The sequence below is a fragment of the Pipistrellus hanaki genome, assembly GCF_964339955.1.
Source record: "Pipistrellus hanaki genome assembly, chromosome: X".
Taxonomy (NCBI): domain Eukaryota; kingdom Metazoa; phylum Chordata; class Mammalia; order Chiroptera; family Vespertilionidae; genus Pipistrellus; species Pipistrellus hanaki.
The window spans coordinates 1,631,515-1,654,423 of NC_140524.1; the positions used below are offsets into that span (position 1 = coordinate 1,631,515).

The 22,909-nt window shown below is 45.0% G+C and overlaps 1 protein-coding gene across 1 annotated transcript; it reads left to right on the forward strand.

Annotated features, from left to right (window-relative positions):
- Positions 1-1,694: 1,694 nt before the first annotated feature.
- ATP6AP2 (ATPase H+ transporting accessory protein 2) lies at positions 1,695-14,683 on the forward strand. Its single transcript, XM_084870119.1, has 9 exons — positions 1,695-1,896; positions 6,219-6,349; positions 7,044-7,175; positions 9,440-9,535; positions 9,683-9,820; positions 11,408-11,461; positions 12,346-12,495; positions 13,288-13,407; positions 13,671-14,683. The coding sequence occupies exons 1-9, from the start codon at positions 1,857-1,859 to the stop codon at positions 13,863-13,865; spliced, it is 1,056 nt and encodes a 351-aa protein (XP_084726245.1). The 5' UTR covers positions 1,695-1,856; the 3' UTR covers positions 13,866-14,683.
- The last annotated feature ends 8,226 nt before the right edge of the window (positions 14,684-22,909 follow it).

Sequence of the window (22,909 nt, forward strand, 5' to 3'; positions counted from 1 at the left end):
TCCTAAACGCTTCACGGGAAAGTTAACCGAAACACCGGTTCCTCACGAAGCGCTCAATTGAATCCAAAGGGCTGCCTTCATGAAGCAGAGCTGCCGACGGGTCAGAACGGGACCTTACGGATATGCCCTCCCCCAGGTTTCAGTCTCAGTGTGGGAAACAAGAGGGCTTCCTACCAAGGCTGTCTTCCTGGCTTCTGCCGCTGTAAAAGGCAGCACTGCCCCTTTAAGACCTCAGAGGAAAAGGGCCTTAGATTGAAAGGGGAAGAGATTCACCCTTAGCTAAGCAAGGGATGTTATTTCTCAAGACATGGGTGGAGCCGAGACCGGTTTGGCTCAATGGATAGAGCGTGGGCTTGGGGGGACTGAAGGGTCCTGGGTTAGATTCTGGTCAAGGGCATGTACCTTGGTTGTGGGCATATCCCCAGTAGGGGGTGTGCAAGAGGCAGCTGATCCATGACTCTCTCTCTCATGTTTCTAACTCTCTATCTCTCTCCCTTCCTCTCTGTACAAAATCAATAAAATATATATTTTTAAAATTAAATACTTAAAAAAAAAAAGACATGGGTAGAGCATGAGAGATGGTGAGATTTTGACGTTTTCTTGCGGGAGGGGGAAGAGGAAGGATTTCTTTCCAGTCTATTTACAATATTTTTGGTCATCTTCAAATTAAAAGACGGAAGAATGTTCTGGAACTCTTTCAAGAACAGAACAATCCACTCCTTTCCCTGTTCCTTTAGGCTGGATGGGTGTGCAGGCGCTCTGCTCCATCTTCAGCTGACTATGCCCCCAGGTAAGGTTCATTTAGGACAAGCTCTTCCCAGGCCCCGGTCTGGAACAGGTCCCAGGCTGTGCAGCGAGGTGGACGGAGTGACTCCACCGTGTGCTGCCTCCCCCACAACTTAGTTTCCTACCTGGTAGGATCCCCTCCCCACATCACCTACCCTTGCCTATGGGAACGCACCCATCTTTCAAGGTCATCAGCTGGCAATCGGGCTCTAACTGCAGATGTTTACATTGCGTTACTTCTTTCCTCCCAGCACGGGCAGAGTTATGAGCGGCGGGGAGGGCGGGCCTGGTCTGATTAATATGTGTAGTCCTCACGGAGCCCGCAGTGAGTGGACGAAGGAAGTAATTGATGTTTCTGTCACGTCACTCCTGGTCGATCAGGAAGTCAGACAAGCTTAGGAGATAGGGTCACCTCATTTAGCAATCCGCACACAGGCCGCCCAGGAATATGTGAATTTCAGACAAACAACCAATTTCCTTTTTTAGCGTCAGTATGTCCCGTGAATATTCATCCTAAAAATTACTCGTGGGGCCCTACGTGGAGGACAGGGCTCCCGGCTTCCTCCCCGCCGGAACTCGGCATCTGGGCAATAGAGCGAGACCAAAGCAGCCACGCAGCTTCCGCGGCTACCCCCGCGCAGGGAGAGCCACGCGACCGGGCCGGCCGGCCGGTGGGCACCCGTCACCGGGAGCGGCACGGGGTCCGCTCCCCACACCTGCGACCGCCCGCGCGCCCCCGGGCCCGTGACCAGCTGTCACGGGCCAGGGGGCGGGCCTGCCCGGCTCCGCGATTGCTGTCTCCCATTCGAAGGGCCACCCGTCCGTCACCTTAGGCCCGCCCACCCATCGCGTTAGCCCCGCCCACCAGCCCGACGCGCGCCGGCCACGCCTCCCCCGCAAGCCGCGGCGTCGCCGGCGATTGGCGGAGCGCGCGGCACCGGTGAGCGCGGCGACGACGGGGCGGTCCCAGCGCTCGGGCCGCGCCGGAGCTCGTCACCCGGAGCCGCCGCGGTCGCTCGCGTCCTCCCGCCGGTTCCTGGTCACCCCGCGCCGCCGCGGCCGCCCAAGCCATGGCTGTGCTCGTCGCGCTTCTGCCCTTGGTGGTGGCGGGTGAGGACCGGGCGGGCGGCGCGCTCCGCGGGGTCGGGGCGCCGGGCGGGTGCCCCGGGGGGCGGGCGCCGCAGTGCGGGCGGGGGCCGCGGCGGGCCGGGCGGGGGGCGTCTGAGCGGCCGCACCTTCCTCCTCGCGGGAGGCCGTCCGCTCGCCTCGCCCCCCGGCCTCTTCCGGCTCCGGACTGGGAGGCGTTTCTCAATGGGGTGCGGACCGCAGCCGTCCGCGAAGGGCAGGGACTCCTTAGCTGCCGGCAGCGGCTGGTTTCTTCCGTTTCCCCGACGTCCTCCTCCCTGGCCGCGGGCCCCGTGATCGCTGCGGGAGACAGAGTTGGAGGGGGTCATTGACGCCTGGCTGTTTCTTAAGGGACTCCGAGCCTCTAAGCGGCCGGTCCGTGAGCGACTGTCAGGGTTCGGGAACTGGCTGTGAGTCACGGTCTTGGGGTCACATGCCAGATCATGGCTTTCTGAGGACCCGGCTTCCCTGCTGTTCAGCCAGGGGCGTGCAGGCAGCCGGGTTCGGCCTCTTGTGCATCTGGCCATTCGTGTGATTCCACGGCAGTCCTTGCGCAGGACAGAGTGGGCACGCCCAAGCACATTGCCCAACGCCGCCAGGCAGCAGCAGCAAGGCTGGACTTGAACCCAGACCAGCTCTCCTGAGCGTGGGCCTTCCCAGCCCAGGCGCCGTGGCTCAGGCGGTGGGAGGCCGCCGCTGTGGGAATCACGGGGGCTGGGGCCTGGCGCGTGGAAAACAGTTGGGAGGAATTGGGTTCCGCTCCCCAGCCTGTGCCTCTGCTTGCACAGTTCTACTTCTTTTCACAGTATTCACACCAGTTCTTCTTTTCCTGCCCCTGGATTTTAGGGCTGTTCTGTGTCTCTGGAAAGTCATTCTCATCTATCTATAAGTTACTTGGGGGCAACTTTTTATTTTAATTTCTTTTTGTTCTGTCAATCCTCACCTGAGGACATTTTCCCATTGATTTCGAGAGAGAGTGGAAGAGAGAGTGAGAGACAGAGCAAAACATCGATGTGGGAGAGACACATCGATGGGTGGCCTCCTGCACGAGCCCCCAACCAGGGCTGGGCGGAGGGGGAGCCCGCAACCAATGTACATGCCCTTGACCTGAATCAAACCCCGGACCATTTGGTCCAGAGGCTGACGCTCGATTCACTGAGCCAAACTGGCCAGGACTACTTTAATTTTTGAAATTTCATTTTTGAACTTAAAAAATCTTCACACCATGATTTATCTGAACATTGCTAATTCCACGTTTAGTGTTATAAATGATATTATTGTGATTCAGGGACTTTCAGGGGGTTTTATTTGTTTATTTTTGGTTTGGTGGATGGTCTGAACATGCTTTCCATCCATGCAGACCAGGAATCCCATCCTGTCAGCATTTGCATCACTTGGTCTTGTCAGCTGAGGTTCAATTAGTTTTTTCCACAATGACTAAAGGTGATTTAATGGAAGACATCTTTAAGAGACCAGACTTCTCTCTTAGTGAAAAGAACAGGTTCTTTAAAATGGTGACCAAGTCAGAGAGAGACTAGAGGAGGGGGGTTAGGGTATGAATACCACGTTACAAGGAGTATCTGAAAAAGTTCGCATGTTCACCCTGGAGAGGAAAGGCGCAAGGTCAAAAACACAGTCCCCAAAGGGGGGACTCCGCCTCTGGCTCAGCCTGGGAGGCTCACAGGACGCACGTGGGAGGTTGGGGTGGGAAGGAGGCATTTCTGGCAGCACAGTCTGAGTGTCAGGGGTTCAGTTGAGAGAGCCCAGAAGCAGTGTTAGTGAGGTGCCCTTGCATTTGGTCCCCAAGGCTCTGGGAGTGAGTGGAGGTGGTTAAACTGAAGGGTGAATGAACAGATCTGTATTTTGAGGAGGTGACAGAAGGCAGGTCTTAAGGCGGCTAGTTCCCTAGGCCTGGCAAGGGCCCGAGCGTGTGCACTGGCCGTGGGTGGGAAGGACTCATGAGGTGGACGGGTGAGCTGTGGTGCTGAGGAGGGATTTCAAGGCGCCCTGTTGGAGTAGCTGGGTGGCTGGCCGGGCATCCTTGAGGGTGGAGACCACGGGAGAACGGATGGAAAGCTGGGCAGTTCCTTTCCAAACCTGTTGGCTTTGAAAGACCCCCGGGGCTGGTGGGGCCCATGGAGGGGCACAGCAGACTGTTGGTGCAGGTCTGAGGCTCAAGAGAAATCCAGGCTGAAAATCCAACTCTGGGGGCCATCCGTGTGTTGGGGAGCTTTCAGCCTCAGGAGAGAGAGGGAGACTAGGAGAGTGGGGGCACTTACTTTTTGGACTAGCAATCAACGGTCAGGTGTTTTGTAGAATACCCTCGCTTTGGGTTTGCCTGATATTTCCAGATGATTAAATTGGGGAAAATATTATACAGGTCTCTCCTTTTCAAAGACTGTAACTTTTGTGCATATATTACGAATATGTAACCTATTATACCAGTGTGTGCTTGGTAAACATGTGTCTAGGGGGGCTATGTTCAGATTTTGTGTTTTGTACTGGAAGGATTGAAACCTGCAAAGTCTGGAGTCTGTGGCTGATGTTCTCTAAAGTTCTAGGCTCCCACAGGACTGCTGTATGGACCAGAAGGAGAATCTAACTATAAAGTCAAGGCAAAGGCCCAGCCGGTGTGGCTCAGTGGCTGAGCTTCGACCTATGAACCAGGAGGTCACGGTTCGATGCCCGGTCGGGGCACAGGCCTCAGTTGTGAGCTTGACCCCCTAGTGGGGGGCATGCAGGAGGCAGCCAGTCAATGATTCTGTCTCACCATTGATGTTTCTGTCTCCCTCTCTTTGAAACAATCAATGAGCCGAAACCGGTTTGGCTCAGTGGATAGAGCGTCGGCCTGCGGACTGAGAGGTCCCGGGTTCGATTCCGGTCGAGGGCATGTACCTTGGCTGCGGGCACATCTCCAGTAGGGGGTGTGCAAGAGGCAGCTGATCGATGATTCTCATCGATGTTTCTCTCTATCCCTCTCTCTTCCTCTCTGTAAAAAATCAATAAAATATATTTTAAAAATAAATAAATAAAATAAAATAATCAATGAACTTGTGTGCATGCATATTAGCATAACCAATAGACACAGACACTGGGGCGTTGAGGGCTTGCCCGGTGTGGGAATGGCTTGGGAAGGGTATCAATTGGGGGAAAAAGGAGACATGTAAAACTTTAGACAATAAAAAAAAAGAGAGAGAAAACAATACAAAAAAACAAAACAAAAAAAAAACAATGAAAACCTTTAAAAAACTAATGAAGCCACGGCAAAGGAACTGAGTGTGACACTGCTGGGCGGAGTGAGTAGGGCCACATCTCAAAGCAGGGCTACTCCAGGTGCAGACGTGGCTTTTTAATGTGTGTGCTTTGAAAGAAAGCGTCTCTTGCTGCCCATTTTCCTTAGAGTTTGCAAAATACTCCTTCAGTGAACCAAGATGTGTACCCATTACAAACGGCCATTCCATCCTGCGCATTTGTTTGGTCCACCTCGGGCTAGAACAGTTTGGAAATTTCTGCTCTGGTGGCTGCACTGAATTGCAACTCGTTTTATCAGCACCATCGGAGGCCTTTTGTTCACTGTCAACACCGCAACACCAAACATGGTCAATGCCAACTACTGGGCCACACCGGCTGGGCTTCTCCTCATATCCCTAGACTAGCTGACTTTATTATTACAAAGTACCTTTTCTCACCTTCCTCATATGTCCATTGGGAATACTAGTTCCTGGGTTTTGTTTCTATAGCCTGGTGTTGTGTATCCTGACTGGTAACATGCACCCCCACTTCACTGGCCTCGTTTCACTAGGTCTGTCTAGGGATGAAAGATCTGATCTTCCCTAAGATACTAACCTACTAACGTTTTAGGGTGAAATGCTAGGACATTTTGTGAATTTGCATTTCGAAGAGAGGGTCGATGGTAGAAATAATGTAGAGTTTTTAAGATTTCATTCTTGGCAGTCTGTGCTGGAGTTTGGGTTTTTGTTTCTTAAATTCTGGAGAGTGCCACTGATTTCTAATACTGGACAGATTGCCACGTGCCCCTGGTTAAGAGCCATGTGTAGGAAGCCCTCTAGATCATCCGGGGAACCCGGTTTCATAGTTGTATCTTTGTTACAGCAGGATGCGTGTGCTTCAATTCTTTGATACCTTGAAAAAGAACTCATTGATGTCTATTTACGATCCGGCATTTTGTCCCATCATGATTTAGTGTGCTAAGTCACTGGGAATGGGGAAACATACTGCATACTTTCCAACATGGATGCAGAAGATTTATGTGCTCATCATTCACTTACTAATCTGCTCTCTTCCAGGTGTTTTGGGGAACGAGTTCAGTATATTGAGATCTCCGGGGTCCGTTGTTTTCCGTGATGGAAGCTGGCCTATCCCAGGGGAGCGCATCCCAGACGTGGCGGCACTGTCCATGGGCTTCTCTGTGAAAGAAGTACGTGCATTAAAAATATGTATTTGGGCCCTGGCGGGTAGCTCATCCTGATATGGTTCCATCCCTGGTCAGGGCACATGCAGGAATCAACCAATGAATGCATAAATAAGTGGAACAACAAATCGATGTTCTCTCTCTCAAATCAATTAATAAATTTTTTTAATTAGAGCTGTTTCTAAAAGCATTTTTGTTGATTTCTGCAAATAGCCCTAGAAAGCAACAAGCAAACAGGTATATTTGGTACAGGCTGCAGAAGTAAAAGGGCTCATTTGTAGTTAGGGAGCTTTTGGGTAAATACAAGCTTGGCTTATGAAACCAAATCCTTATAAATCATTGCCCATGTAATGATTTACTCATAGTAGTGACACTCTTCGTATATAAGAGAATGCATCTGCCCCACTGTTAACAGGACATATACTTCTATTGTTTTCAGTACAGATTTGGTTTAGTTCCTGCTGCTGTTACAGAACACTAGCTGGGTGGCTTCTAAGCAGCGGCCATTTCTTGCTCCAGGTCCTTTATAAGGGCACTGACCATGGTATTTTGTAGAAGAGCCACACTCAAGGAACCAAAGAGCCGCATGTGGCTCTCGAGCCAAAGTTTGCCGACCACAGTCTTAGCTGTTTTCCCAGAAGCTCCAGCATGCTTCCCCGAATTGGTAACTCAGCGCCGTTCGGCGCTTTTCCACCTTCAGGACCTTTCCTGGCCGGGCCTCGCCGTGGGAAACCTCTTCCATCGTCCCCAGGCCACGGTGATGGTGATGGTGAAGGGCGTGGACCGGCTCGCGCTGCCCCCGGGCAGCGTCATCTCCTACCCGCTGCAGAACGTGAGTACGGGGAGCCAGCGCTGTGACTGCTTGTCAGCTGTCACCAGGAGCCGGTTCTCCGCGCCTGTCTGTCTGTGCGCTGACTGATAAGTGAAACAACTGGAACAAGCAGTGAGCGGCGGCTGGGAGTTTGCGGAGGCTCGTCTGGCCCCGTGCACGGAGCACTGTCTCAGATAAACGGCAGACAAATGGCCCCACTCGGAACAGTCAGGCTCGGAAAACGGAAAGCAGTCGCCGTGGCTCCCTGACACTGTCTCGGGCGTTATCTTGTCACTTTCCCTTCAGAATTTCACCTCATTTTTCTGGAAGGCGACTGGAGGCTCCCTCCCTCCCTCCCAGCTTCCAGCAGGCGCTGACAGCTGCTGTGAGACCCTCCTTTTCCTCCCCAGCAGGCAGCACCGACTCCCCAGTCCTCCAACCGTCCGGCCACGCGTGCCGTTCCCCTAGGTGCGTGTCCTAGTGCTCCCTCCCGAGCCGGAGGCCGGAGTGGCTGCTGCACGGGCAGAGCTGTGGTTGACTCAGGATGCTCCCGCAAGCGTGAACGCTCTCCTCTCTTCTTTTGCTCATTAACTCACTTTAGGAGAATTTTGGGGAGAGTTAATGTGCATCTTGACTAAGAGGAAATGATTTTGTTTCACAGCATCATGAGTGGTAGGATTGATCAGTAAGGTTTATATAATCCCAATAATTTCTGCCTGTGCCATGTTAGCATTACTTTGCTGCTTATAAACATGAACCTTTTAATAGTAAAAGGAATTACTGTAAGAAATCTCCATTAAAGCAAAACCACTACTACTATACTGCTTGTTTTTTTAAAGTATATATTTTAATTGATTTCAGAGAAGGAGAGATAGGAACATCCATGATGAGAGAGAATCATGGATCCGCTGCCTCCTGCACGCCCCACACTGGGGATCAAGCCTGCAAACCAGGCCTGTGCCCTGATCGGGAATCAACCATAACCTCTTGGTTCATAGGTCAATGCTCAACCCCTGAGCCACTCCAGCTGGGCTACAGTGCTTGTTTTAGTACCATAATATTGAGATTAAATAATTATTTTGAGGGGAAAATTATCGCAATTTATTGTTAAAACTAAGGGAGGGCAAAAAGAGATCTGTGAGGACAGAAGTCAGACTTGTGCTTATTCTTGGGGTGGAGTGACTGATGGGGAAGGTTCTAGGGTGCTGATCACGTTCCGTCTGGATCTGGGGGGATATAGGAGTGTATCCATTTGTGAACATTCCTTGAGCTGTTACCCCAAGGTCTATGCACTGTATTGCATGTATGTTACACTTCAATAAGTTCAAGGAAGGTTTTACCACAAGTAGTTATTTCAGTTTAATATCACATAGTCCTACAATAAAAGCCCTTTGAAATTCTGTGACACAATTTAGGCCTTGTCTAAGAGTCTTCAGTGTATCTGAAGACAAACCCTAAGTCTTATTAAACATTTTTAAAATTTTGAAATGAAAAATGAGATCTGCCAAAACCGGTTTGGCTCAGTGGATAGAGCGTCGGCCTGCGGACTGAAAGGTCCCGAGTTCGATTCCGGTCAAGGGCACGTACCTTGGTTGTGGGCACATCCCCAGTGGGGGATGTGCAAGAGGCAGCTGGTAGATGTATCTCTCTCATCGACGTTTCTAACTCTGTATCCCTCTCAATTCCTCTGTGTAAAATTCAATAAAATATATTTAAAAAAATAAAAAAATAAAAAAAATAAACACACATTTCTTAAAAAAAAAAAAGAAAGAAAAATGAGATCTGTTTCTTTCAATACAATTCAATTCAAAATCTTCTGACCTGGTTTCTTTTTATTAAATGTATTGGGGTGACATTGGTTAATGGCATTCTACGCGTTTCAGGTGTATGCTGACCTTCTGAGTGAAAGTTTATACTTTATTGTAGAATATACATTCTTTGTCGAATGTTTAATTAATATTGAGACCAAATATATTGCTGTTTAAAATACACACATGACCACCAGGAAATGATGGTTTATGCAAGACAGCATTGTGTCCGTGGTGTTTGCAGGTCATTTCCTGTTGGGGCGCATTGGGGGACAGGCTTATTGGCCCGCTAGGCGGCTGTCTGACCTTCTGTGCCCTCAAAAGGACTGTGTTCGGATGTGATTTGGGTCTTTTGAATTTCCCTAGAAAATGCTGATGCCTTTTTTTTTTTTGAGGCTCCTTTTTTAATACCATCTGAATGATTTTCCTTCGCACTTTGGTTGAGATAATAATTAAGGTCCTCCTCTTCAATTTCAGGCGGTTCCTTTCAACCTGGACAGCGTTGCAAATTCCATTCACTCCTTATTTTCTGAAGAAACGCCAGTAGTTTTGCAGCTGGCTCCCAGCGAGGAAGTAAGTGATAGACTTTTTATTTAAGATGCTTTAAGAAAATAGCTTTCATTAGTTAATGAAAACTCAAAACCAATTTTATGAACAATGCCGTGGTACATTGGACTTACTCTGTAGGACACAGCTGAAACTTTTGGATTCTTCTTGCAGAGGGTGTACATGGTAGGGAAGGCAAACTCAGCTTTTGAAGATCTTTCAGTAACGTTACGACAGCTCCGCAGTCGCCTGTTTCAAGAAAACTCTGTCCTCAACTCGCTTCCCCTCAATTCCCTGAGCAGGAACAATGAAGTAAGTATAGTTACCGACGCACAAGTTAATCTCGTTACTGCTTTCCCATTTCTAATGCTGCTGACTTTTGCAAGTTTATGGCTGGAGTAGATTCTTCTTTCCTTAGTGCAGTTTTCTCGTGGACGGCGTGAGTCCGCGCCGCTGGTGAGCTGAACTGTGCTGGTAAGCAGGGTTACATTCTCCAATGAGGGTTGTCACCAGTGAATCGGGACAAACCAGAAATCACGGGACTTACCTAGCGGCGGATGGAGCTGGCCATTCTGGCTATGTGGGTGCCCTCATTCACTGCCACTTCTGATGTGTTCCCTCATGTTTCTAGTTCATTCTCCTTTGTTTCTTTTCTATTTTTTATTTTTTGCTAATCCTCACCTGAGGATATTTTTCTAGTGAGTTTTAGAGAGTGGAAGGGAGGGGGAGAGACAGAGAAACATCATTGTGAGAGAGATGCACCGATAGGTTGCCTCCTGCACACGCCCCACCTGGGGCCAGGGATTGAGCCTTGACCGGAATAGGACCCGGGAGCCTTCTGTCCTCAGGCTGACATGCTGTCCACCTAGCCAAACTGGCCAGGGCTCTAGTTTATTCTGACAGTGAAGTGGAGGGAGCCACCCTTACTTATGACTCCTGTCTGTAGTTTCACCACCCGCTCACACACCCTCTTAACCACGTGGCACACCACCTGTCTGGCACCCTCGCCGCCTCCTCCTATGGTTGACCAGGACCACTGTCCTTTACTCTCCAATGTAGGACATGCTCAAGGGATGTAGGCAAACGGGGCCACTGGCAGGGCCTCACTGCAGTGTGGCAGAACTTTCTGACATCCTGAGGAAAAACTGTAGAGTTTAGATGCTTGATCATAGCTTTATCAGAAATGTAGCTATTGCCGAAACCGGTTTGGCTCAGTGGTAGAGCGTCGGTCTGCGGACTGAAAGGTCCCGGGTTCGATTCCCATTAAGGGCATGTACATTGGTTGCGGGCACATCCCCGGTATGGGGTGTGCAAGAGGCAGCTGGTTGATGTTTCTCTCTCACTGACGTTTCTAGCTCTCTATCTCTCTCCTTTCCTCTCTGTAAAAAATCAATAAAATATATTTTAAAAAAATAAAAAAGAAAAGTGGCTATTGAGCCCCGGCTGGGATGACTCAGTTGGTTAAGTGTCATTCCGTACCAAAAGGTCACCTGTTCAATTCCCAGTCAGAACAATTGTCCAGGTTGTGGGTTATATTCCCTAGCAGGGAGTGTGCAGGAGGCAACCGATCGATGTCTGTCTGTTTCTCTCCCTCCCTCCCTCCCTCCCTCCACTCCTTACCCCCTATCCTTTCTCTCTAAAAAGTCAATAAAAACATTAAAAAAGAAATAAAAAGACCCAGCTGAGTGGTGGTCACTGGGTGGGGATGGCCATCCCTTTTCTGGTGGGAAGTGATGTCTCGTGTATTGTCCATGGACATGAACCCACCAAACGGAGGCCAACGGTTGCGTAAGCTCGCTCACGTGCTTAGCGTGTGTGATGCCTGCTCCTCACTGATAAGTGGCGAGCTCCGCTCTGCGATGCATATTGAAGGCACTGCGCATTTCTTTTGCTCTGCAGGTCGATCTGCTCTTCCTTTCCGAACTGCAAGTTCTACATGACATTTCAAGTTTGGTGAGTAGCTGCTCTGATTGTTCAGTTCCAATTATGTTGGTGCCAGAAGACGCTTCTAGAGAACCTGTGCATGCTAGTGAGCCAATAGCAAAGTTTGACCACGTACGCCCTGGGTTTGCGCTGCCATGCCAGTTGAGGAATTGGTGGTGGGGTGGGAATTTTGAACTCATGTTAGTCAAATTACCTTGGATTTCTGCTCTCAGGCGGTAGTATCTCCTCCAAGAACACAGGACTTGAGTGGGCACCCTGGCTGCAGCCCTGGCTCGGCTATGATTTCTTGTGAGACATTAAGACTTAAACCCTGTATTTAAAATAGAAATAACAGTTTGGACTAACAAAGCTGTCCACCCAGTCAGGAAGGGAATAAATCTGCCTAAAGGGTATTTTTGGTGAATTATTTTTTTCACAAAAATCTTCCTGTGACTGAAACAGAAAAACATACCTGTTCGCTGTCTACTGAAGTCGTTGCCCAAACTTTTCCAGCAGGGCTGGCTCCGGGAGCTGGAAGCCCGGTCCGGGGGCCGCCGGGGGGTAACTTTTCTCTGTAAGTCACTGTGGGAAGTGTCTGCTCTGAGCGTTGATGGCTCGTGTTCTGGGATCAGACTGGTCCAACCATCTGTTCTTTCATATCTGAAGTTTTTAAAAGAAAATTTAAAAAGAGCTTTTATTAAATATTCATGTAGTCCTGGAACTGCTCTTAAAATTGAGATTTATGTTGGATTTATTGGAAACTCCCATTTAAACCAGCTCCATTTGCCGCCATTTTAGACTATTGTGGCACACGGGCTGGTTCTGTTCAGCCTAGTTTAGTTGGGCATAAAACTTTAATTGGCTGTGTTTGATATGACTTCATCCACTTTATTTTGTTTTTTTGCTCTCCTCAGTTGTCTCGACATAAGCATCTAGCCAAGGACCATTCTCCTGATTTATATTCACTGGAGCTGGCAGGTTTGGATGAAATTGGGAAACATTACGGAGAAGATTCTGAACAATTCAGAGATGCTTCTAAGATCCTTGTTGATGCTCTACAAAAGGTAAATTATCAGTGGGGTATGAGAGGTTACAATATGACCACCTCACTTTTAGCCTCTTAATGGAAAAGTCTGTTTATTGGAATATTTAATGTTGTTTGAACTCATGCTCTTTGGAGAACTTCTGATTTTAGTGGGCCAGGATAGAGTACAGCAAAGATGTATATGTATACTGGGACGTCTGGAATGCTGGCAGAGGCAGCGTAGGAAATGATGGATAACTCCAGCCCAATACCTTTTCTTCTCATTCTGCTAAAATATATGTAACATAAAACTTACCACTTGATCATTTTTAAGCATAGAGTTCTATCACATTAAGTACATTCAAATTGCCGTGCAACCCCCACTGCCATCCATTACTGGGACTTTTCATCTTCCCCACCGAACCCCTGTCCCCATTACACACTGAAATAATCAAAGGGAGCACCAAGCTGGTAGCAGGCATTCAGTAGGTAGGTAATAAACGCTCATTTCTCTTGCTCTTGAAATTACTCGCCTGTAACTCTTTAATGAGGTTTCCCAGTTAAATGTTTTGATGAACCAGAGACCGTTTAGGAAGATTCTTTCATTTCCCTTCCCTCCTTCCCTGCTCCCAACGTATATGCCAAAAATCCAGGCCCTTCAAGTTATTTGGAACATTTGGATGTATGTTGAAACGTTTAAGACTTGCCTGTTCTAAGCTTGTATTTCATGAGCCAATAGGTAGGTATGTTGTTCTTGTAGGTGCATAGAAGCTTTACAAATGATTTAAATAAACGTGTAGGTAAGATTTACGTAATGTCACTGACTGCTCAGTTTGCAGATGACATGTATGGTCTCTATGGTGGGAATGCAGTGGTAGAGCTGGTGACTGTCAGATCCTTCGACACATCCCTTGTGAGGAAGACAAGGACTATCCTTGAGGCAAAACAAGAGGTAAGGACGTTTTCAGATCCTGCTTTAAAACTGTGACATTCACTTGAAAACCCCGCTAAACCTTAAGTCACCGGTGGCAGTTGAACCTGCTCGCACTCTGTCAGCAGAGCGTGTGCTCCTCCTTGCAAGCTCCCTCCTGGTCCCTCCTCGAACAAGCTCTTACCCACTTAGGAGTAAATGCCTGTTAGAGATGAATCGGAGCTGCTGCATTGGGTAATTTCCTCTTAAAATTCTTCCCTCTCCCTTTTCTTTCTTCACTGTAGAAGAACCCATCAAGCCCCTATAATCTTGCTTATAAGTATAATTTTGAGTATTCAGTGATTTTCAACATGGTGCTTTGGATAATGATCGGCTTGGCCTTGGCTGTGATTATCACCTCTTACAATATTTGGAACATGGATCCTGGATACGATAGCATCATTTACAGGATGACAAATCAGAAGATTCGGATGGATTGAACTTTCTCAAGTCAAACTTAGAAAAGGGGTTTGGGAATAGGCTGTTTTATGAAAATAAATCTTTCAGTGTAAAGTTGACAGTATACTTTAAATTTTTTTAAAAGCAAATTTTGTTCTCTATTTTGTGTGTGCCTGTGAAGTTGTTTTAGAATGAATTAGAGTATTGATGTGAATTGTTTGTGTAACAGATTCCATAGTATGCTCAATTATGATATAACCAGTAATTATAATTTCATTCCATTTAGTATTTGAAAATAATGCACTGAAATAAATGTCAAACATTTAGAATAGCTTGTGTTATTTATGCTGACAAAGTGCACTGAATTTATTAGATTATGAATGCTTAACTTCCTCACAGGACAGGTGACAATGGTATTGGGTTGTTATGTACTGTGAGCTACTATAAATGTCTTAATTTGATGTAAATATCTCTGAAATTAGAGAAGACTTTTAACTTTAAAGCAGCTCTAAACTATGCATGTGCGTATAGTCACTTAGATTAGGAACTGCATCTGTTTTCCAGCCTCTTGAAAGTTTGGTGATCTGATGGTCTAGTGTGGCTATTAAAAATACTAAATTAAGAAGAAATAGCTTTGTGGAGTTATAAGGCCTCATAATTATACAGATAGGACAGATATTTGGGGGATGTCTAAGGTCATGAATATAAAAATCTCCTTATCTCAGTAACTTTTCTCTGTAAGTTACTATGGTTTGTGGTACAATGTCGTTATCGAAGACTAAGTTTAGATGTTCCTACCTTTAATGTGGAAGTGGACCAATGTCTGTGAAGAGTGACAAATAAAGTTAATGATTCCAAATCTGTGTCATTTCAATACTAAATCTATTTTATATGGTAAAACCCTACCTAAACAGGATTTTATTTCATCGGAATTGGCCATTTTGTTACACAGTTTCATGCTTCTTTTTAACATCTGTTTATTCTCACTGCCTCCTGAGGTACCAAATAGAAGGTGGACACTTTGATCACCACTCCTGTGATTGCATTTATACAGAGTATATGATCAATTCAAACTAGACTTTAGGAAGGAAAGGCTTAAATTTCCCTATAGTATATAATTTTCAAAGACGAATAAGCAACTAATTGGTTAGAATATGAAGGACTATCCAAAGCAGAGGTTTAAAGGTTACAATTTTCTTAAATGACTTACATAGAATTTAAAATTTCATGATGATGTAGCTAAATTATGTTAGTATGAGTGTTACACTGCCCTGCTCCTTTGTGGGTTTAATATCGGCTATTGCTGCCTCTTTGAAAAGATCATCAAATCATTTCTAAGTAACAATAAGGGTCAGCAGATTTGAGAAAACGGAGTCTATTTGGTTGTGTTTTCTACCATTTATTGCAAGATCCTTTGACAGCCGCAGTGTTAAGCATCCATAGCGCGAAGGAAATATTTTTATTTTTGCCTCCCATTAAACTATCCTATCTAATAAAGAGGAAATATGCAAATTGACTGTCATACCGTCACAAAGATGGCAGCACCCACAGTGGAGGTGGGGGTTTCCATAACACAAGATGGCTGTACCCACAGTGGAGGCCAAATTCCATAATGAGCCTTAATGAGCAATCAGCAGGGACCTGAGGCTGTGCCCCCACCCCCACCCAGCAGGGCTTGTCGGGGACCTGAGCCTGCGCGCGTGTGCGCGCGCCACCCCCCCACCCCCCCAGCTTAAAGGGTGGGACTGGCCCTGTCTGGATCTCATCCAATGGGGGTGGGGCCGGATGGGTCTGGGTCTCACGAGATTTTGAGGTACCACAGGTGGGCAGGGACTTGACTCTGGGTCCCACAGCACGTCCCAGACTGACAGGAGGAAGGTTTTCATATACATTTTACTAATTTTCTTTCATCTCTGACACTTCTATTATAGAGAAAGGGCAAATAGCAATATTAAAATATTTCCTCTAATTAATCCCCTTTTAATGTGCATGAATTTCATGCACCGGGCCACTAGTAAATAATAAGGAATTATGAAGTTGATAGTGAACTCCACAGGGAAGAAAAACTACACTATTCTAAAATCACTCAAGTATGCTCCGCTGCTACCCACTGCCAAGGTTATGAGGTGAAGGTTGTTCAGCTGCCCAGCCCCAGATACTGACCCCCATGGCACCCCTAAGGGCCTATGTTTGGGAAGCAGGAAATCTGTAATGCTGCAGTGATTAAAATTCATTTTTCTTCCACCAGTTTCTTCTATAAACAGTGCATAAAAGTTAGATTGTTTTGATTAACAATGAAGTAAACCAATGCCTTTGTGATTTAAAACTGATGACTTTTAAGTTCTAGGGGAAGAAAAAAAATTAATTACATGACAGCACTAATCCTTATAGGGTAAATGGCATCAGCACCCTTCTATCTGTGTTAGACAGAAAGCAATTAATTAAAATAAATGTTCTGCCAAGATTATTATACCTGTTGCTGATGATTTGCTCTTAAATTAAGTCTCATTTGTTCAGGAACATAAATCACTGTGTGTGAAAAGCAGGAAAGCCTCATGGCTGACTATCCACTGGCATTGAAAGAAAAACCCAATCACTTCATATCTTATTGGTAGAATATTCTGGGTTTATAAAACATTTGAGATTTCATATGTGATAGATACTGCTTATAGCCTAATTCTATTAGGAATAATATTGAATCAATTTTTATTTTCTTTTGCTATGTCTTTTTAAAACATTGTTTTTTTATTGATTTCAGAGAGGAAGGGAGAGGGAGAGGGAGAGAAAGAAACATCAATGATGAGAGAGAGCCATTGATCAGCTGCCTCCTGCACGCCCCATACTGGGGATTGAGCCTGCAATCAGGCCCAACCAGGAATCAAACCGTGACCTCCTGGTTCATAAGTTGATGCTCAACCACTGTGCTACACTGGCTGGGCTGTACTTAGACACTTTAAGACTATGTTTATATCCCATTTTCATCCTACTTTTACCCATTCATTTTAGCATCCATTGATTCTTGCCTGAAATAATAATTACTGTAGTGTTTGCCAAATAATGATTTTCTCAATCCATTATTCCCAGTATACTTACTAATTGGAACTGTGTAAAGAGCTTTCCCTTTTCTCCCACTAATTTATCAATTCTATTTATTAGAGGCCCGGTGCACGAAATTTGTGCACAGGTAGTGTTCCTAGGCCTGGCCGCAATCAGAGCCCATCGGGGGCCTTGGGGTTGGTGGCCGGGGCCTTCCTTCCCCCACTGCAGCTCCCAGCCAGGGCTTTCCTTCCTCTGTTCCGCGTCACCCCCTGGTAGCACACGTCATAGCGAGCAATCAAACTCCCAGTCTCCCGGTCGAACTCCCAAGGGGACACTTTGCATATTAGCCATATAGATAGATAGATAGATAGATAGATAGATAGATAGATAGATAGATTACCTGAACTCATGGATATTTGTTTTAGTCTCTGTGCTATAATCCATTACTGGATTATAATCATTTTTTCTGTCCCAGATTTGGCCAATGGGAGCCCCTTTCTTTGGCTCCTATGTCCTTTTGACACATCCTCATTTTTTCTGAGCACTTGTTTGCCTTCTGGCACCACGTGATGTTTGTGGACTAAATACCAAGTAAACCACCTTTGTGTGATACCTTTATGTGATGGAGAGAAAGAGGGGTGGGACAAGGAAGGAAAGAAAAAGTGGTGTCATTTAGAACATGTAAGCATAACACCTGAGAGAATGAGGAAGGAATCAGGGTAGATGTTCTTGCCACCTTTAAAGGTCTTCGGTGGTTTTGGTGAGCTTTTTTTTATCTCCACTAGCAATACTCCCTCTACTTTCGGCTTCCCCGGAAGATGCAAGGAGTCTCTGGTAACTTGCCAGTGGGCCGGGGGGCCAGAGACTGGTGCAGGTCTGGGCTGTTAGCAGTTTGCTATGCTATAAGTGTTGAGAAATTTTTATAGCGATTTGACGTGATGATATCCAAACACATGATCAACAGACTCATCTCAGTGAACGAGGCACAGACCAGTTTGGATACTGGAAAGCTTGTAGGGTGAGTCACAGAGAGCAGGTTGTCCTAGTCATGCACCACACTCCATGCTGTAATGGAAGCTAGTCTAAGGTTAGTTTGCCAACTGTTACCCACAAGTATATCACATTCAGAATTTATATTTAACTTTTACATCATAAATTGTTAGAGCTGGATGAAGATTTGAAGACATTTTGGGGATACATCATCACTTGCTTTTATTTTGGATGGGAATTAAAAATGAATATCCTGAACTTTCTGAATTACTTTAAAATATCTTCTTCCTTTCCTGTCAACAGCTCTGTGAGACTAGTTTCTCTACTATAAATGTTAAGACCAAAGAAAGAAGCAGCTCAGCTATATATCATCCCTACACAAGCCCTGTCAACAATCCAACCTCAATTAGATAGGCTGACAAGCAACCAAGCTTATCTGTCACATTCAAAATTTTTAAATATGGCCCGGCCAGCGTGGCTCAGTGCTTGAGCCTCGACCTATGAACCAGAGGTCATAGCTCAATTCTTGATCCGGGCACATGCCTGGGTTGCAGGCTCGATCCTCAGTGTGGGGCAGTCGACCCATGATTCTCTCTCATCATTGATGTTTCTCTCTCCCTCTCCCTTCCTCTCTGAATCAATAAAAAATATTTTAATAAAAACTTTAAAATATTAATATTCATGCGTTTTGTTCAAAGTGTGCATATAGGTAGTTGATGTGGGAGAACTGCTTTGACTTGTAACTTTTTATTTAGTTACAACTGGGTAATGATAAAGTTATGAATATAAATAGTGATTAATTACCTATATATATTCACTTTCAATGAATGCATAGTTTTTATAATTTTTTCTTTTTCTCTGATTATATTGTTTTAAAATGCAATTTTGCCCTGGCCGGTGTGGCTCAGTTGGTTGGGCTCTGTCCCATGAACTGAAAGGTTGCTGGTTTGATTCCCAGTCAGGGCACATGCCCAGGTTTCGGGCTTGATCCTCGGTAGGGAGCATACAGGAGGCGGCCGATAAATGTTTTGCTCTCACATTGATGTTTCTCTCTCCCTTCTTCTCTCTAAAAAAAATCAATTTAAAAATCCTTTTATTTATTTTTTAAAATATATTTTTATTGATTTCAGAGAGGGAGAGAGAGAAACATCCATGATGAGAGAGAATCATGTATGAGCTGCCTCCTGCACACCCCCTACTGGGGATCAAGCCTGCAACCTGGGCATGTACAAAGAGGGACCTTTCAATCTGCAGGCTGACGCTCTTATCTACTGAGCCAAACAGCTAGGGTAATAAAAAATCATTTTAAAAATGCAATTTTGTCTGTTAAATATAAAACAATTAGGCTTGTATTTTTTATCATTACAAATGTCATTGTCACTGTATTTTACAAGAGTTCTGGTCCGCAGTGGATTTGAAATTAACAATTTAAAGCTGGTCCTTTCCCACAGCACAGGCGGAGTGCCCCGGGAGCCCTGCCTGTCTTCGCCCCCCTCCCGCCTCGTGTGGCAAAACCCTGTCTGTTCTGTGAGAGGAAGAAGAAGGCGCTATTCAGCTAGGAACTCTGTCCACAGCATGCCTGGGAGGAGAAGAAAGTAATTACTTCAATACAAAAACAGAATTACTTTAAGACAAAAACAGGAAAAAAATCAGCTCACAAAAATTTTCCCCATAAAAGCCAACCAGGAAAAATCTAAACTGAATTGCATTTAAACACATGTTTTTCAATATAAAAAATCCTAAAAGCAGAAATGTAAAAATTAAGAATGGAAAAGGACTGATAGAAATAAATGCAAGAGAGTCGATTGAACTAGGGAAAGAAATTGAAGTCAAAGTAAAAGACAACCATCTCAAATGAATAAATTACAAGGAACCCAAAGGAAAATAGATTCAAGTGAAATCTAATAAAGGATACAGCATAAAGAGAAAACCAGGTAAATAAGAAAAAGGGGTCAGAAAAAAATAGTTGAAATGGAAAATATACAAGAAAAACAACAATGGAAGAGAACTAATTTTTCAAAATTCAAATCCAAGAAAACTCCATAAATAAGAAAAATCTACATACATACCTGGGAAAATTGACCTGAGTCTATCAACTCTGAGATGCATCTTAATACAATTTTATACTTTAGAGACAAAAGAAAGATTTTAAGGGCTTCCAGGAAAAAGGTCAAATCTATATATATAAAAGCCTAATATGGTAAGTGTCCGACAGATTGGTTGCTATGATGTGCACTGACCACCAGGAGACAGATGCTCCTACTGGTAGGTTAGCTTGCTGCTGGGGTCTGGCCAATCAGGACTGGGCGAGATGGGCTGGATATGCCCTGGAGCCCTCCCATGGTCCCTCCCCAGCCGGCTGGCCCCCATCAGTCCTGATTGGGACTGGGCAAGACAGCCTCAATCGCTGGCTAGGCCGAGGACCCCACCCATGCACGAATTCGTGCAGCAGACCTCTAATTACTGATATAAGAGGAAATTTACCTGGAATCAGACCTCAAGAATAATACACAAAGTATTGCAAGAATGGAATAGCATTTTCAAGAAAAGAAAATGCAAGCCAAGAATTTTATATCTAGCTTGGCTGTCATTTAAGAAATCATGTATATAGAAAACGCATTTCAACTTTGAAACTCTTAAAACACACAAAAATAGGTTTGACAAATGAAAAGACAGCTTTTTGAATAGGAAAGAGCAGTATATCAGTCAATGTGTTCCAGAGAATATATGAACCATATATATATATATATATATATATATATATATATATATATATATATGGTTCATATATTCTCTGGAACACATTGTATATGTATATGTATATGTATATGTATATGTATATGTATATGTATATGTATATACACACACATACACACACACACACACACACACACACACATTTATTTTAAGGAATTGGTTCATGGGGCAGGCCAGCAAGCTGGAACTCAGGCAGTATTTCTGTTACAGTCTTGAGGTAGAATTCTTTCTTGTAAGAACAGTCATATTGGAGTAAGGGCCCGCCCTATTCTAGCATGACCTCATCCTAACTACATAATTACATCTACAACAGCCCTGTTCCCAAATAAGCTCACATTCTGTGGTATCAGGAGTAAGAGCTTCAACATAGCTTTTTGGTGGACCAAATTCAACCCACAGCATAAGAATGTCAGTTCTCCCTAGGTAATGAACAAATTTAATGGGATCCCAGTGAAAACAAACATGTTTTTATGGAGCTAGACAAGTTCATCCTAAAGTTTATATGTGCAAAATTGAAAACTAAGAAAACACAGAAAAAGGGAAGTTACAGAGGTGAACTAGCCCTGCCAGGTATAAAAAGCCTCTCTGATATAAAGCAGTATCATCTGGCAGATTAGAAAGCAGACATGCCAATGGAAGAGAGTGGAAAGTCCAGAGATATAACGTGGGAGCAGCAGGACACCCATTTTGGAAAAGATAAAACTAGATCCACATCTTCCAGCACACACAAGAATAATCTCTAAATAGATGAGAGATCTAAATTTTTTTAAAAAAAATTTTATTGATTGATTTGAGAGAAAGGGGGGGGGGGAGAGACTGATCTGTTGTCCCACTTACTGATGTATTCTTTGGTTGCTTCTTATATGTCCCCTGTCCAGTCCGAACCCACAACCTTGGTGTATTTGGAGGATGCTCTAACCAACTGACCTACCTGGCCACGGCGAGATCTAAATTTTAAAGAGAGAGAGAAACCATCCAAGTACTAGTATTTTGGGTGAGGAGCTAAAACTGAACCTATGAGGAAACACCAGGGAAGCTCCAATACTCTTTACAAAATGTCAGTCATGAAAAACAAAGGAAAGCTGAGAATCATACTCTGAAATCATACTGGACTGGAACCTGTACTGTAGGGGAAAATGCTATAAAGGACATTATTGAGACAATGGACAAAACTAAAACATGGAGTATTTATATATATAATCTATATATGTAGAAGGGTAATATGCAAAGTGTCCCCTTGGGAGTTCTACCAGGAGACCTGGAGTTTGATCACTCGAATGACATGCACGGACCACCAGGCTTGGCATGGAACGAAGGAAGGCCAGCAGCCAGAAGGCCCGATTGGCCCTGATCGCCGGCCAGGCCTAGGGCCCCTACCTGTGCACAATTTCGTGCACCGGGCCTCTAGTAATTACATAAAGTTTTCTATACAATGGTAATCTCTGATGACTGTACTATGGTTACATCAGAGAATATCTCTGTTTTAGGAAAATATGCACTGAAGTATTAAGGAGTAAAGTAGAAAAATTTCTGCAACCTACTCTCAAATGGTTCAGATAAAATAAATAGTAATGTGCCCTGGCCGGTGTGGCTCAGTGGTTGAGTGTCATCCCATGTAAAGGTGGTCACAGTTCAATTCCCAGCTAGGGCACATACCCGGGGTGTGGACTCAATCCCCAGTGTGGGGCGTGTAGGAGACGGCCAATTGATGTTTCTATGTCTTTCTCCCTTCCTCTCTCTGAAATCAATAAAAACTTCTTAAAAAATAAATAGTAATGTGTATATGTGTGTGTGTATATACCTTGGAAATATTGTGAGTTAGTTCCAGAGCACTGCAACAAAATATGTATTGCAATAAAGCGAGTCAGAAACAAAAGATTGGGAGGGAGCAACAGGTCACTGGGGAATGGACCGAACCGATCCCTTCCCGCCACCTGATTGCTAGAGAAAATGAGGTACCACACATTTCACTGACATTCTGGTAGCTACTGGAAGAAACTGGATAACTATCCAGCCTTCGGCCATTCTATTCACATGAGGGGAGAAACAGTGTAAGAAGGCAGGAGATTAGAATCAGAGCCACAGATGGCTCTAAAATTACTTTCAGCGGTAACTGAAAATAGCAGAGTCAATATATCCGCCTATTGTTTTATTCATCCAGCTTCTCCTGAGACACTATGCTATTTATTCCCTTTGGTAGAATTTAAGAGCAAATATTCCGAGGAAATCAGCATAGGATGTGGCAAAAAAATTCATAAAATACCTAAATCCTAAATGTTCGGTTTTCACAGCCATAATT